Source organism: Myotis nattereri (assembly GCF_964212035.1).
Source record: "Myotis nattereri genome assembly, chromosome: 1".
NCBI classification, from domain to species: Eukaryota; Metazoa; Chordata; class Mammalia; order Chiroptera; family Vespertilionidae; genus Myotis; species Myotis nattereri.
The window spans coordinates 182,866,473-182,882,452 of NC_138075.1; the positions used below are offsets into that span (position 1 = coordinate 182,866,473).

The 15,980-nt window shown below is 40.1% G+C and overlaps 1 protein-coding gene across 2 annotated transcripts in view; it reads right to left on the reverse strand.

The window, feature by feature from the left end:
- Window positions 1-6,612: 6,612 nt before the first annotated feature.
- The window catches only part of USO1 (USO1 vesicle transport factor), a 78,259-nt gene continuing 68,891 nt past the window's right edge, over window positions 6,613-15,980 (reverse strand). For both annotated transcript variants that reach the window (XM_081101015.1, XM_081101014.1), the window contains 6 exons: window positions 14,178-14,341; window positions 13,538-13,618; window positions 12,181-12,279; window positions 10,292-10,399; window positions 8,879-9,094; window positions 6,613-8,260 (listed from right to left, as the gene is read on the reverse strand). In XM_081101015.1, the coding sequence (XP_080957141.1) occupies window positions 8,171-8,260; window positions 8,879-9,094; window positions 10,292-10,399; window positions 12,181-12,279; window positions 13,538-13,618; window positions 14,178-14,341 (758 nt within the window). In that variant the 3' untranslated portion in view covers window positions 6,613-8,170. The remainder of the gene's footprint in view (window positions 8,261-8,878; window positions 9,095-10,291; window positions 10,400-12,180; window positions 12,280-13,537; window positions 13,619-14,177; window positions 14,342-15,980) is intronic.

The following is a 15,980-nucleotide window of genomic DNA, read 5'->3' on the forward strand; positions in this document are numbered from 1 at the left end:
CTAAATTTAAACAGACACAAAAGATCTTGTCGTTGGGAGTCCAAAGTACAACTGCACAGATACAGAATGGCGTAACAATAGCACTTGTGGAAAACAGGCAAGGCGGTGAGTGAGTGGGCAGTTGCACTGTCTCCTAAAAAAGATGCTAACATCTTGGACTGAATGGAAAATGTAGTTTTTGTGCTTGCCCAGCATTTCCTGAGCATTGCACCTGCCTTGCTTTGCACAGAGTAAGCAGCTGTCAGACAAGGGAAGTACTTAGACGGTGGAGGTGGTTGTTCTTTCCACTCAATTTGGGCACCGCCTACATAAGAGTTTCTCCAGGGAACCGGAGGGAACACTTGAAGGAGCAGGGACGACTGCCTGGGCGCAGCCTCAGGGATACGGTTTGCTGTTTAAGGCTGCATGAACCTGACTCAAACTATGGTCAGTAAACGTGCTGGGGTCCAACCCCAGCGGGTCCAGGGGTTCCCAAAGTTGTAGACGGAGTCGGCGAAGAAGGAAGGACACGGAGACAGCGTTCAGTTGACCAGCAGACTAGCCAGGATCTCCAGCCAAGTTCTGGTCTGGATCTCCAGAGAGGTTCTGCTGTTTATTGTCTTGTTACATCCGTATTTATACCAGTTGATTTTAATCCTGTCAATTTCTATTACAAAGGTTAGGGCGTTTCTTATCTCCATTCCAGGGAGTAAAGATTATGTAGCTTAAGCATGATTGTTCGTAGTTAAAGTGATTAATTACCCGCCTGGCACTTAGTTAAGGAGTTTCATCCCCTCCCTGACTTCAGGGAAAAATCCCTACCTGGGGAAACAACCTTTCTCAGAGACCTTGGTTAAAACACATAATGCCAAGAAGGTGAGCAAACATATTAAGAACAGTATGCCATATATGCCAGGTCCCTTGAAACAGCAAGCATGGACCGGCTCCCGGCATAAACGGAACCACAGGAAAATAGATTGCATTCCAATACATAGGCAGAAATTTGTAATGGTAAAAACTACCAAAATTGGAAGAGCCATGAGAAAGGAAAAGGAGCTAAGCACTATGTATTATACTGTGTGTGAGTTACTTATTGCTGCATAGTAAGTTAGCCCCAAACTCAGCGGCTTAAAACAACACACACTTATCACCTCCCAGTGTCCATGGGTCAGGGATCCAGGGGCGGCTTTGCTGGGCTTTCGGCTTCAGGGTTTCTCACTGCTGCAATCAAGGGGTCACCAGGGCTGCAGTCATTTCAGGGCTCACCTGGGGCGGAACCACTTCCAAGCTCACTGAACAGTTGGGCAGGACTTTTCCTGGACTGTTGTACCCAGGGCCTCAGTTCTTAGCTGGCGGTGGTTTGGAGGCGGCCCTCTCCATCAGAGCAAGTACTTGAGAAGATCCAGGGAAAGAATACCAGCAAAACGGAAGAAAATGGACAGACATGAGAACTTTTTCGGGATTCAATCTAAATTGAGATAGGTACTAAGGATGAGTCCAAGATTTATTGTGTGTGCAACTGGATAGAAGGATGGTGCCAATTCACATGAGGTCAGCATACAAGAGAACTGGGTTTAGGGAGGGGAGGAACATGAATTGGGTTTTTAACATATTATATTGAAGTGCCTTTGTGATACCAACTGGGAGACAATGAAGTGGATATGAAACTCAGAGAACTGGTCCGAAGATTTGAATTTGTGACACTATCTAAGTCGTGATCTGTAGCTCATACTGTTATATTATTCACCTCCTAGAGGCCAATGCACGAAAATTCAAGCAAGAGTAGGCCTTCCTTCCCCCAGCTGCCGACACTGGCTTCCCTTCAGTACCTGGGACCCAGGCTTCCCTCCTCCAGCCACCCGCAGGCTCCCGGGACCTGGGCTGGCTTTCCTCTGGCCCCAGTCTCCTCAGGAAGTATGTCCGGGATGACATCTGGGAGACATCTAGTCTAATTAGCATATTATCCTTTTATTATTATAAACTAGAGACCCGGTGCACAAAAATTTGTGCACTTGGGGGGGGGGGGTCCCTCAGCCCGGCCTGTGACCTCTCACAGTCTGGGACCCCTTGGGGGATGACCAGCTGCTGGCTGAGGCCTGCTCCCTGGGGGATTGGGCCTAAGCTGGCAGTCAGACATCCCTCTGGCAGCCCAGAAGCCCTCGGGGAACTCCACTTGCCAGCGGGGAGCAGACCTAAGCTCAGAGGCCGGCAGAGGCAGGCGGGGAACCTTGGCTTCCTCCATCGCTGGGGCAAGCAAGCCTCCTGTTTGCTTCAGCTGCCTGGCTGCTGGCCGCCATCTTGGTTGGCAGTTAATTTGCATATCACCCTGATTAGCCAATGGGAAGCGTTTCGGAGGTACGGTTAATTACCATGTTTGTCTATTATTAGATAGGATGTGACAGTTAATCTGACCTATTTAGTTGTTCATTTGCAAGGATCCCAGCCTAGAACTAAATAAGGTGGAGTTTAACATAAGCATTTGCTGTTAAACTTACTACTCCCTTCCAATTGCATTCCCCATACACCTCTTATTTCAAAAACATCTTGACAGATTAAGAATAAGGGTTCAAGAATAGTATGTGGCATCCCATGATCTCCACTTCCTGGTATTCATGCCTTTGGGTTATTCCTTCCCAAGTGTAGACAGGACCTGACTTGCTTCTACCCTGTAGAATACAGTGAAATCATGCAAGTCAATTATGTGATTGTATGACTTCATATGAGACTCAGTCTGGTAGGCTGCCTGGAGCTAGAGATTCCCTTTGCTGGCTTGATGAAGTAAGCGAGCCTGCTGAGGGAGCCCATGCGGCAAGAAACCAGGGGTGACCACTAGTTGCTGAGGGCAGACGCCAGCCAACTGCCAGCAAGAAACTGAAGCCATCAGTTCCATAGCTATAAGGAAATGAATTCTACCAGCAACTGGATGAGCTTTGGAAGCCGGTTCTCCCCTAGTTGAGCCTGCAGATGAAGTCACCTGGCTGACACCTCAATTGTGGACTTGTGACCAAGGGCAGAGAGCCTAGCTAAGCTGTGCCCTAACTGCTGACCCACAGAAACTGTGAGGTAATAAATGTGTGTGTGTTTTAAGCCTCTAAATTTGAGGTAATTTGTAAGGCAATATAGAAACCTAAGTAATACTTAAGCTTTTATTTATCTCGATTTTTAAACATGCTAACCTTTTTGTGCTGCAAGACAGTTGCCTACTTTTTTGTTTTTATAGGCTTTATTTATGGAAACTCATTTTGAATCAGAAACAAGCTGTTTCATGTGAGTATTAGGAGCATAAAATGTCACAGAGAGGGGAAAAACTTAGCCCAAAATGGCAAGCTTTATTACTACAGATATCCCACTAGATTTAGAAAATAAATTTAGATAAATCTAGAATTTAAAAGCTAGAGCTGGAAAAAGACTAGCAAAACCAGGTATTAGAGATTCATGTATTTATATTCTCATCAGTAGAAAATATAATTACAATGTGGTCTCATGTTTTTGTAATGAGCAAAACCAAAAGTGATGTGTAATTGTAGCAAGGTCGATGTATAAAGCTTTTTGGAACTAAAACAACTAGTCATGACTGCTTAGAGTGGATATGGAAAAAAACCTATGTCTAGACAAAATGAGTTAACTTGCAGGAAGGGAAACCACACTTTAAGATAGATATGTGTCACTTAAGGTTTTCCCTTTGGCTCAATTTTCATTTTGAAAAGTTATAGGAAATCCTAAAGTTTCTGAGTTGTAGACATACAAAATTGCAAGAATAACTTATCTTTAGAGTTTCTGGCAGAGAAGCAAGTCACTAATCCACAAGAGAGGCAATTTGATAAAATAGGACAATTTGATAAAATAACTTGCATTAAAAATGTTTCAAATGATATGCGATTGTAAACGAACATTTTCTTCAAATACTTATATCTCCTCTTTGGTTGGCAGGGCAGATTTATCAAAATCAGGTTTAGATTCACTAATAAAGAACCAGTCTGCATCAACAGAATAAAGTTTCATTCAAGCAGTATATAAAATAATTAAGTTTTACTTTTCCAAAATTGCAGTAGCAAATCAGTTCAAAGGTCATTGCTTTCTCAGTTTTCCACTTAATTCCAAGGCTCAAATTTGCTCTGGGGTGAGATGATTTCATTGTTCATTTAATATAAAGTGTTGTCCAAAAGCTCAGTTCTTGGCTGCCTTCCCGCTACACTCACTCCCTGTGAGAACTTATCCTGCTGGAGGGACTTAAAGACCATCTATATACTATTTTTTTCAGCCCCAGTGAACTCCAAATTTCTATGTAACCTGCCTACTGAACATATCTATGTGTATATACGTACCTACTGGGTCTCAGGTTTAGCAAACCTAAAACCACAACTCCAGATCACCACTACAAACCTGCTCTTCCAGCTTCTCAGGTCAGCAAAGTGCACCACCTGTTCCCAGGAGTTACCTTTTTTTTTTAATCCTCACTCACTGATAGTTTTTCCATTGATTTTTAGAGGGAGGGAGGGAGGAAGGAATGTGTGTGTGTGTGTGTGTGTGTGTGTGTGTGTGTGTGTGTGTAGGAGAGAGGGGAGAGGGCAAGAGAGACAGACAGACATTGATTGCTTGTCTCCTGCACACACCCTGCCGGGAACTGGGAATTGAACCTGCAAACCAAGTCCGTGCCCTTGATCAGTAACCCCTTAACCCCTCAGTGCTCGAGTTAACACTCTAACCACTGAGCGAGCACCACTGGCCAGGACCCCAGGAGTTACTCTTGACCTTTCTTGTTCCCCTACTCCCCAGACACATGCAATTCATTAAGTCTTCTCAGTTCCACCTATAATATTCCAAGGCTCAAATTTGCTCTGGGATGAGATGTCATTGTTCATTTAATATAAACAAACTGTGTTGTCCAAAAGCTGTGTATACATTTTTGTGCCCCCCAAAATGTATACACACTTTAACAGCTTAGCTCAATTTTGAAAATTAAATGTATTTTAATAAATACTGCCTTTATAATCATTCAAAGTGTGTGTATACATTTTTGGGACACCCTATATATCCCAAATCCTACCACTTTAGACACCTCTACCCCTACAATGTAGTGACTACACCTGCTTTTGCTTAGATAATGGCAATAGCCTCCCCCGACTCCCAGACCAGAGGTTTTCAACTTTTTCATCTCATGGCACATAAAATAATTACTAAAATTCTGTGGCACACCTAAAAATATATTTTTTGCCAATCTGAGAAAAAGAAAAGCTACAATTTTGATTCTCACCGGACAGCTATTATTTTGTTGGCTGCTGTCATTTTTACATTTTACTATCTAAGGGAAAAGAGGTCAGTACCCCTGATTAAATAGTAAGGTATTGTATGTTTTTGGAATTCGTGCGGCACACCAGTTGAAAATTGCTGCCCTAGACTATTCTCAACAAAGAATTATCGATGAAAAAGAAATCAGCTCTAACCAGTCCTCTGGTTTCCCATCAAGCTCAGGATAAGGTGCAAACGCCTTTCCAGAAGATACAAAGCACCCCACATTGTCTTCCGTACTTGTTTACTCCTTCAGAATCTGAGTCATTTCAGGAAGACATTTACCTTATTCTTGTCTTATTCACTAACTATGGTATCTCGTGTCTACAGCAGTGCCCAGCACATCATACACTCAATATTCATGGGATGAACTAATTTTTCTGTTACAATACAGGTAAGAGGCCCTTACCTGGCTGCAACAAAACTTTTAAACTTAAGGGTTTGATTTTTTAATCAGCATAATTTTAGACTAGTATCCTTTAAAACATGAGTTATGCCCAGCCTGTGTGGCTCAGTGGTTGAGTGAGGACCTGTGAACCAGGTCATAGTTCAATTTCTGGCCAGGGCACATGCTAGGGTTGTGGGCTCTATCCCCAGTGTGGGGTGTGCAGGAGGTGGCTGATCAATGATTCTCTTATCACTGATGTTTCTATTTTTCCCTCTGGGAAATCAATAAAAATATATTAATAAAAAAAAACCCCAAACATGAGCTATTATTTTACCTTTCATAGTAACTCTGGATGATGATTCTAGAGGTGTAAACTCTTGAATAAAATTTCAAATCACGAAGACAAATATATTTTATGCTTTATGATGACTGCTCCACTGTTGTAGCTCTTAATACATAGAAAAACAGCCTTTAATGAGAGGGCTGACAAATGGGCAGAGGAAAGAGGATGTGCAAAAGCAAAGTGAGGGTTGAAAAAGCAGGATATTTGCTGTACCAGCAAGTATTTTGGAATGGTTCTAAAATATACTTGGAGATAAAGATGGAGAGCACAAAGGACCCTAACACACCTGGCTAAGGATCCAAACAGCAGGCAACCACAATCTCTTCTCTCCTCCCATCGGCATTTTAGAAAGCTTCCTGTGGTGAGTATGAAGGATGATGGGAGGCTGTGGGAGAGGCCACAACCAGACTGGAGGCAGAGAGAGACAAGTGTAGAAGTCTCCAGAGCAATCCCGACAAAACGCTATGGTATGGTTAGGAAGAGGTCCCTTTGGGCTCCAGGCTGGAATGTGCAGCTTCGAGGTCTCGTGTCTTCTCTACTCCAGGGCAGCCTGAGTGACTGACAGTTGGCAAACTATCATTGGTTTTGTAGATGTTTCTTTCTGTAGATCTTTGGTATCCCATTATCTATGGAAGTCTCATTCTTACTCCCGACCCATTTTATTAGCCTGAAATGAAGTCATTAACCAGTTGTTTATTACGGGTGTCAACTTTAGCAAGACGTCACACAGCCTGAGCTGGTCCGGTAATAGTCATGTGTTCTCTGATGACAAGGTCCTCAGGATGTGTTGGTAGCGGTGGGAGGGGACAGGGGCACGTGCTGGTTCACAAATGCTCTGTGACACATAACCATCTCCTTTTTCAAAACATGCAAAGACGCTTCTTCTCTTTCAAAAGTTTGTGTCCCTTGGTGGACTACTCAAATGATTCCTGAGGCCAGAAGCCAGATGATATATCTGTCTTGCCTTTAAGTAAAACTACTTGTTTAAAGGAAAACTGTTGCCAAGACCTCTAATGCTCAATTTAGGAACATTTAAACCCTTCTCCAACCTCTTCTACTTCTGCTCCAATCAGTTCCTCCAACCTTAGGCAATCCTAATCATTAGTTCTGAATCAGACTGCTTTTAACAATCAGGTACAGTAATGTACTTACTCTACTTCCACTTGCCTTATCTTTTTTGAAGAATACTTCTCTCAAAATCTGAGAGGAAAGGAAACGATGACCAGGGATTAAGTGTCCATAATATCTATTTTTATTACGAAAACATTAAATTTTGACACATTGCTTCATCTGCTTTTTAAAAATCTATTATCTGACTTAAATCTATTCAGCAAAAATGCCAATAAATTACATAAATCATAGTCTGGGTCTTTTTAACACTAGGAACATAATATGTTTTATAATAATCAAACAACAATATTAAATCTGAGTTGTGTGAGTGGTTAACTTGTATTTTAACATTTAGCTTAAAACCAAAACCAACCACATGCTTACACTGTTGCAAAAGTTGCTCAGAAGCGCTTTCCGTATGGCTGTGTCAGCATCCTTCTCAGTCTTTGCTGAGGCACAGAATGCAGCGTATCAGGTGTCAAGGCACTCATTCTAAACTGTCCTGTCCTGCTCAACACAGGAGCAGTACTGGATGGAGGGCTGATGATATGTTATTCCCCCACCTCCTGCCCACACTATCTTGCCTTTAAGTAACTTCATTTCTTTAAAAGGAAATCAATAGCTAAGAACTCCAATACTGAATTTAGAAACAGTGATTCCAATACACATTAAATCTAATGTGTTAGTACTTAAAGTCACAAATTCTGAAAAAGTGAAAATAATAGACAAAGACAGAACTTATGTAACCAATGAACTAAGGCAAATGGCATTGCCATCATATGCCTTAAAATGGTATATTTTTGGTGTCTGGAGCTCTTTAAAAATTATATTTTGGGACAGCTCAGATGAATTTCAATAAAGGATGTGTGTTCTGCATAAAGTTAAGAGTTTTAAGGGTTTTCAACATGGGAGGCGTTGTTTAAAAAAATACATTGATAGTCTTATTAGTGAATGTTTCCCACTTGGTTTAAGTTTTATTGTGGAGGCAAACCAAAGCACTCTCTTAAGACTCCATGTTCAAAGTTACGATTAGATCTCTATCATTCCTAGAAAATTTAAAGCTAGTTATCACCCTGGCTCTTGTCATCATCTTCATCTTCATCATCCTCATCATCTTGGTCTATGGATTCAAGTTCATCCTCTTCTTCCTCCTAATTAGAAAATAAACATTTAACATTATGAAGATTTCTCACTTCACATTCAATACATAATATATCTATTGATAAATTCTTTATTCCCATAAGTATACCAGGTTATACACTATCTGATTTCCTTGCTTTAATGCTTAAGGCTCCTGTCATTCATTCATTTCAAATTCTTTATTGTTTAAAGTATTACATAAGTATCCTCCCCCCACCCCCGCCCCCCATTGTCCTCTCCCTGACTGCTCTGCCATTTTTAATATGAGATGAGACATATAGGTTAACTGGCCTACAGATGGCTATAACTCTCACCTGAACCAAACAAGTCAAAACAGAATGCCACATTTGGGTGATAAGAGTCTTGTTATGACAGGAACAATCAAATTAATTCACTCTCTAGGCTCAAAGCCCCAAAGAGAACAGTTAACAAATGCTGAAATCTGCCCAATCTGCATCTTAAGTCAACTCGGTGAACACTGTATAGATGATACTGAATTCATGTACCTAACGTATCTATGCCTGTATTCTAGATATATAGGCACAATATTTCCATGGTACAATATAATTTTAAAAATACATTATAAAGAAAGATAATATATAACATTTTGAGAAACATTTCAATCTTACTGGATGACCGAGTCCCTTGAGTTTATCCTTTAATGACAATATTTTCTGATCCTGATCAGCCAACAGCACCAAGAGATCATCCTGTTCTTTTTTAGAATCTTTAATGTTCACCTCCAGCTGGTTTTTCTCATTTTGTAAAATGACAATGGTACTGTTAGATGAGTCCAGCTGCTCTTTAATAGAAGCTCTTTCCTCAGACAGTGCTTTAATTTCATTCTAGGAAAAGAAAGGTGAAAATCACGAATCTAAAATTAGTATTAACTCTCCGAAGGTTTTAAACAAGTAGGTTCTTTCTATGATAAGTCACTGTATCTGTCCAATCTAAGGAGTTTAAGGGTAGAGGTTTTTTTGTTTGTTTTGTTTTTAAATTTTATTTATTGATTTTAGAGAGAGAGAAGAGGGGGCGGGGCGAGAGAGAGAGAGAGAGAGAGAGAGAGAGAGAGATAGAGAGACACGTCAGTTTGTTAAGTTTGTTGGTTCACTTATTTATGCATTCATTGGTTGCTTCTTGTATGTGTCCTGACCAGGGATTGAATCCGCAACCCTGGCGGATTGGGACGACGACGCTCTGAGCAACCTGGTCAGGGTGATAGGACGCTTAAAACATACACTCATCCAGTAACATGAGAATTTATGTTAGGTTATACATCAAAGATGGTTACTGTGAAAAATACAATTTAACATCAAAAAAATATTTTTAATCAGTTATTCCTCAATAAATCCTAAGAGACAATACCATTTCAGATAATCAGAGGGATAAACACACAAAAAATTTTATAGCAGAAGCCTGGTTAGCATCAGAAGTAGAACTAAAGTTTAAAAAAAAAATTTCATCCCAACTTTATACATACAATTAAAGGCAGAAAAAAATAGCTTCAAGCAAAACCAATGGCTTAAAAATAATTTGACCATAATCCAAAATGCATAATTACACATTATCTTCCTTTTCCCATTTTTTTCCTGCATGCCTTTTATTTATTTATTTTTTTACTACCACCTCATTCCTTCCTTTTATTCTTTATTCTGGTTTCTATGTCGCACAATGGGCTGCAGGATTTCATGTGCCCGTGTTCTTTGGCCTATGAAAAGCTTACACGTGGCTTGTGTATTAGCCAAACTTGCATTCCTGTTTCTTATTGTGATTAGAGACTGATAAGAAAACTATTTTCACTTTCAAAGTACATTCTGATGTATTCTTACTTTACATATTTGGCACAATTATTTGAAAAAGCATTTAAAAAATCTTCATTTGTGCCATTTTGGGTAACAGAATATAAAGACTGTAAGATAACATTACACCTCATTAGCTTTCTTCATAAATCTAAGAATTTGAGAAATTAAGTGAATAAACTCTAATTTCCTGGAGTTCATTTCATATAATATACAGTAAATAAAAGTTTCACCAAAGCCAACCTTTAACTCTTTAGTCTCTTGTAATAATGCCGACAGCCTTCCTTCTACATCAGTAGTTTTTGCAGCTATTGCAGCTTCACTCTCTCCTGATACAGGAACTGATTGTGCCTGAAAGTAGAAATTAGGGGAAAAAACAGTTTCTTTAAAGTTATGATCAATATGAAACCCCAAAGGTGATTTAATTTTCTTGCTATTTTAAAATTTTATTTCCAATAACAGAAAATGTAATTCCCTCACATATTTACATGAATAAAGTGCTCTCCCTAGAAAGAAGAGTGATCCCTACAGTAAGCAGAAGACAAGAGCGGGGGGGCGGGGGGGGGGGCACCGATCTCAGCAGAGGATGAGGAAGGCTGGGTGAAGCTGCCTCAAGGTCACACCAGGAAAGCAACCAACAGAACAGCTCTCACGTAGCTGTAACACAGCATTTACTAGCAGGGAATAGTTTTCAAAGCCGTTTCCTCATAAAATTCCTTTAAGTTTCATTGACACTATCATCTCAGAGAGGTAGGTGGGAACACTGAGCTGAATGCCATTAACTGGTGAAATGTAAGTATTTTCTTAAGAGTTATAGGAGGTATTCTTAAATCAGTTTTTCAGTCTTTCCCCACCTTTTTTTCTATAAAATACTGGGAAGTGAGGTGCTGGTATAGCAAATATCTAAAAATGTGTAAAGGACTTTAGAATTGGTAGAGTCTGGAAGAGTTTTCAGGTGCATGTTAGACAAAGTGTACATGCCTTGAAGAGATTGTTGGCAAAAATATGGTCATTAAAGGCAATTCTGGTCAGGGCTCAGAAAGAAAAAAGGAGAGCTGTAGAGAAAGCTTCCACTTTAGTCTCTTGTAATAATGCCGACAGCCTTCCTTCTACATCAGTAGTTTTTGAAGCTCATAGAGAAAATGAGTATCATCATGAACAGAATGCTGATAGGAATATGGATGTTAAAGTGGTTTTGGCTGAGGTCTGAGATGGAAATCAGGAAAGTGGAGGAAAGGCAATCTATAATAATAAAAGCATAATATGCTAATTAGACCAGATGTCTTTCCGGACGAAGCCGGGTCTGCAAGGGAAACCCGGGTCCCGGGTGCCAGAGGGAAGCCAGTGCCGGCACCGGGGGAAGGAAGGCCTACTCTTGCCCGAATTTCGTGCATTGGGCCTCTAGTTCTTGTTATAAAGTGACAAAGAACTTGGCTAAATTATGTCTAGTGTTCTGTGGAAAGTAGAATTTGTAAGTGATGAACGAGGACATTTAGGTGAGGAGATTTCTAAGCAAAGTGTCAAGGGCGTGGTCTAGTTCCTTGCTGCTTAAAATAAAATGTGAGGAGAGACAGAAACTGAAGAAGGAATTGGTAAGTAAAAGGTAATGAGAATTTAAAAATTTAGAAAATCATCAGCCTATCTCTATTGCAATAAATGACAAGGCATATTCTGGTGAAACATCAAGGGGGTGGCTGGACAACCATTTGTAAAGAGGCTGCATGTGTGACTCATTGATCCAATCAACCACTCAGCAGAAGCCAGAACAGAGAGGTGGTTATCCAGGAGGGCCTTCTTGTCTGATGGCTTGGACCCCTGTGAATTGCATGGGTTCTCGACAAGGTTTCTCACAATTTTATACCAGCAGTAAACCTAACTTGACTGACGGTACAGAGACAGGATGAAATACAAATATCAGCAAAATGAACCACTAAGTATCTGATTAAACTGACTGGCTGAGTCTGACTATAACATTGAGACTGCCACCACGGACAAGAAGCAGATATGACTAGAACTCTGGCTAAAGGGAAGTGAATTTTTGACAAATTTGCTTCTTTTCCACAGTGGTTGAGAAACAACATCTTAACCTTGTGTTTTCTATTTTTCAGGAGAAAAAAAATTAACTAACTTACAAATGCTTCTGTTTTATGTAACAGCTCCTGCTTTTCTGTCTGTAGTTTGGTGATCTCCACAGATTTTGAGTTTAACTGAGACTTTAATGTTGCCAGTTCCTAAGAGAGAAAAAACATTTGCGGTGTAAACTCATCAAGGAAATGTCTATTTTCAGGACATACACACAAGTTTACCTCCCGTTTTTTTCTTTTCAATTCTAAAAACCAATATTTTTTTTGGACAGAAAGGTTTAAATAACCAATACACTTAACAAAGCAATTATCATGGTCAATACTGTATAAATTAGGCATAAGATTTTTTTTTTAAATATATTTTATTGATTTTTTACAGAGAGGAAGGGAGAGAGAGAGTTAGAAACATCGATCAGCTGCCTCCTGCACATCTCCCACTGGGGATGTGCCCGCAACCCAGGTACATGCCCCTGACCGGAATCGAACCAGAGACCTTTCAGTCCGCAGGCCGATGCTCTATCCACTGAGCCAAACCGGTTTCGGCTAGGCATAAGATTTTATAACTTCACTAGGAGCCCAGCGTGTGACATCGCATGGTGCCACCCACCCACCTGCAGCCCTACCTTGACACCCGAACCTGTCCACTTAGAGCTCCAGCACGCCTGGCCCAGCCCCCAAACCCTCTGGCCTTCTCTGGCTGCTTCAAGCCCCGCCCTCAGTCCCTCAAGTCGCCTAGGGCTGGTCCCGCTTTCTCTGGGCGCCTCCCTGCTTCCTAGCCGTCTCTGGACCAACGCTGCGACTCCACCCCATCATGGCGCTAGAGGAGGGCATGGAAGCCTCCCGCCTGCTGCGCTGTGCTCCTTGCCCTGGCAGGTGGGCCGCGGGCACTCAGAGTGCGAGCGGTGGGTGGCGAAGGGCTGGTGAGGGGGGTGCTATGGGCTCTCACCCCTGCCCTCCCCGGCATGGGATAGTCCCGCCCCCTCCGGGCGCTTCCCTGCTTCCACCCCGTCTCCAGCAACGCCCCAGCTAATATGCTAATGACATGGTCGTTACAGTTAAAACGTTATTGACCATTAGCAAATTAGCTCTTTATTAGTATAGATATTTGTAGCTTATAAACATAATTATGTTCTCCTTAATTTAGTTCACTGATAATCTACAAATAATCTGATGAGATGCTGAGATCTCTTAAAAAGAACACCATTAAAAAATTAAAAAACACAATAACAAGCAAATACCATTACCATATAATTACAACAGCTTCTGGATTTGCATATGGCTTTCATCACTATCAGTTTTTGCTCGCACAACACAAAGTAGCTCTAGATTAATAGAACTGAAAGGTGGCTATTCTATCATAATTAAAACAAGACAAAACAGAACTTGGATCAAGCTGGACAATTACCTGTTTTAATTCTGCAATATTTTCAGAATCTCTAGCAGAAGCTGTTGCTTCATTTGTGTCTGGGGATGTTTGGGAAGATTTCTACAAATAGCATAAAAATAAATTATGAAATAAATTCATTCTAAAGAGATAGGAAAACAAAACAAAACAGAACTGTACATGTAAATCTTTACCAAAAAATTTCATACCAACATTTTAATTTTTTTTCTTTTTTTAAATCCTCACCTGAGAGAAAGGGAGAAACATTGATGTGAAAGAAAAACATCGATTGGTTGCCTTCCTCAAGTGCCTCAACCAGGGATCGAACCCACAACCTAGATGTATGTGCCTTGATAGGGAATCAAACCCTAAACGTTTTGGCATATAAGACGATGCTCCAACCAATTGAGCCACCTGGTCAGGGCCCAACATTTTAATTTTGATAAAATTTCAAGATACCACATACTGTCTACAACGTTTTCATAGTTAAATTGCTTACAGTCAATTAGCTAGGAAGCAGTGAAACTTCAGACAGTCTGACACAGCTCATATTCTAAAATCTTATCATGATACTTTGGCTTAAGGGATCCAGAAAAAAAAAAAGCAGGATAATGAAGATTACTCTTGACCTCTTTTTTAAAAATTTTTAACACTTACTTACCAGTTTTTCAATCAAAGAGTCCTTTTCGGCCAGTTGGCTTCGTAAAAGTTCCTGATTACTTTTTAATTCTTCTATCTCTTCTCGCAACCTACCAATTTCTTCTGGTTGAATGCCATTCATTTGAGCCCCATCATTGTGAGAACCTTGATGCTGATTGTCTTTTCCTATTAGACAAGCATAAAATGTGAAAAGCCAGCAAAAAACTTAAGTTTTTCATTTTTTGAATTAGAAGATTCAAATAAAAATATATAATTCGCTTAATTTAGTTTGGCAGCACTTTTGTAAGCACATTTCATTTTTGCAAAATAGTGTGTTGATAAAAATAATGAACTAATGATATTTTCAGGGTTTCTGGGAGAAAAGCAGAATAGTCTTATTAAGACTAAACTGCATGGTTTGGTGATCTAAGATTAAAAATGATACTAGTTTCAATTCTAATTCTGCCAACATAAGAGAAAATAAAATCCCTTAAAAAAAATGTCCTGAAAGGAATAGCCTTCTATATGGACTAAAATAACTGACAAATTATTGTCATAAATAAAGGAAGTAAAATAGGTAATTTTTCTGAAAATTTTAATCACTTTGATATAAACAAACTACATTTCTAAGTAGCTAACATTCCTATCATAAGCACTACAGGGTGATCATACTATTTACAAGAATTGGAGCTCTTACCATGTGCCAGGCACTGAACTAGAATTTTACTAATATTATTTCATTTAATTCCAAAATGACCCAGATGCCTTTATCAGCTCAACTTTGTAGACAAGGAAATAAAAAAATTAGATCAGTCATCTTTTTTTAAAAAAAAAATATTTTCATTGATTTCAGAGAGAAAGGGAGAGGGAGAGAGAGAGAAAAAAAACAACAATGAAGAGAGAGAATCATTGACTGGCTGCCTCCTGCATGCCCCCGACTGGGGATTGAGACCACAACCCAGGCATGTGCCCTGACCAGGAATTGACCCTCAACCTCCTGGTTCATAGGTCGACGCTCAACCACTGAGCCATGCTGGCTGGGCTAGACCAGTCATTTTTAACTGGTTATACATTAGAATCACCTGGGGATGAGCCTGTAGTAATTACTGATGCATGGACCCAAACCTGACAAATTAAATCAGAAACACAGTAAGGTCTCAGTATTGGTGCTATTTATTTTTTAATTAAAGTATTTATTTTTCAGCCCTAGTTGGTTTGGCTCAGTGGATAGAGTGTCAGCCTGCGGACTGAAGGGTCTCGGGTTCAATTCCGATCAAGAGCACATGCCCAGGTTGCAGGCTTGATCCCTAGTAGGGGGCGTGTAGAAGGCAGCCGATCAATAATTCTCTTATCACTGATGTTTTTACCTTTCTCTTTCTCCCTCTCTGAAATCAATAAAAATATATTTTAAAAATAAATAAACAAAATATTTTATATTTTTCAATTATAGTTGACATACAATATTGTGTTAGTTTCAGTGTATAATATAGTGATTAGACATTTATATAACTTACAAAGTGATCACCCTGATAAGTCCAGTACCCATCCGATAAGTACTGGTGCTATATAAAAAACACACACACACAAAAAACAACAACAACCCCCCGCCCCCCCAGAACTCAGGAGATTCTAATGTACACCCAAAGGCTGAAAGTCAATGCACCAGAAAATCAAACAAGTAGCAAGGAGGCTGAACTTCAAAATCTGATTGACATGTTTGTCACAGTGATTGATTTAAGATTAAAGAAAGACTAGTCTACAAAAATAATCTGTTTGACTGTGTTGGACAACTCATTGCAACAGTGATGGCCACCTACACACACGT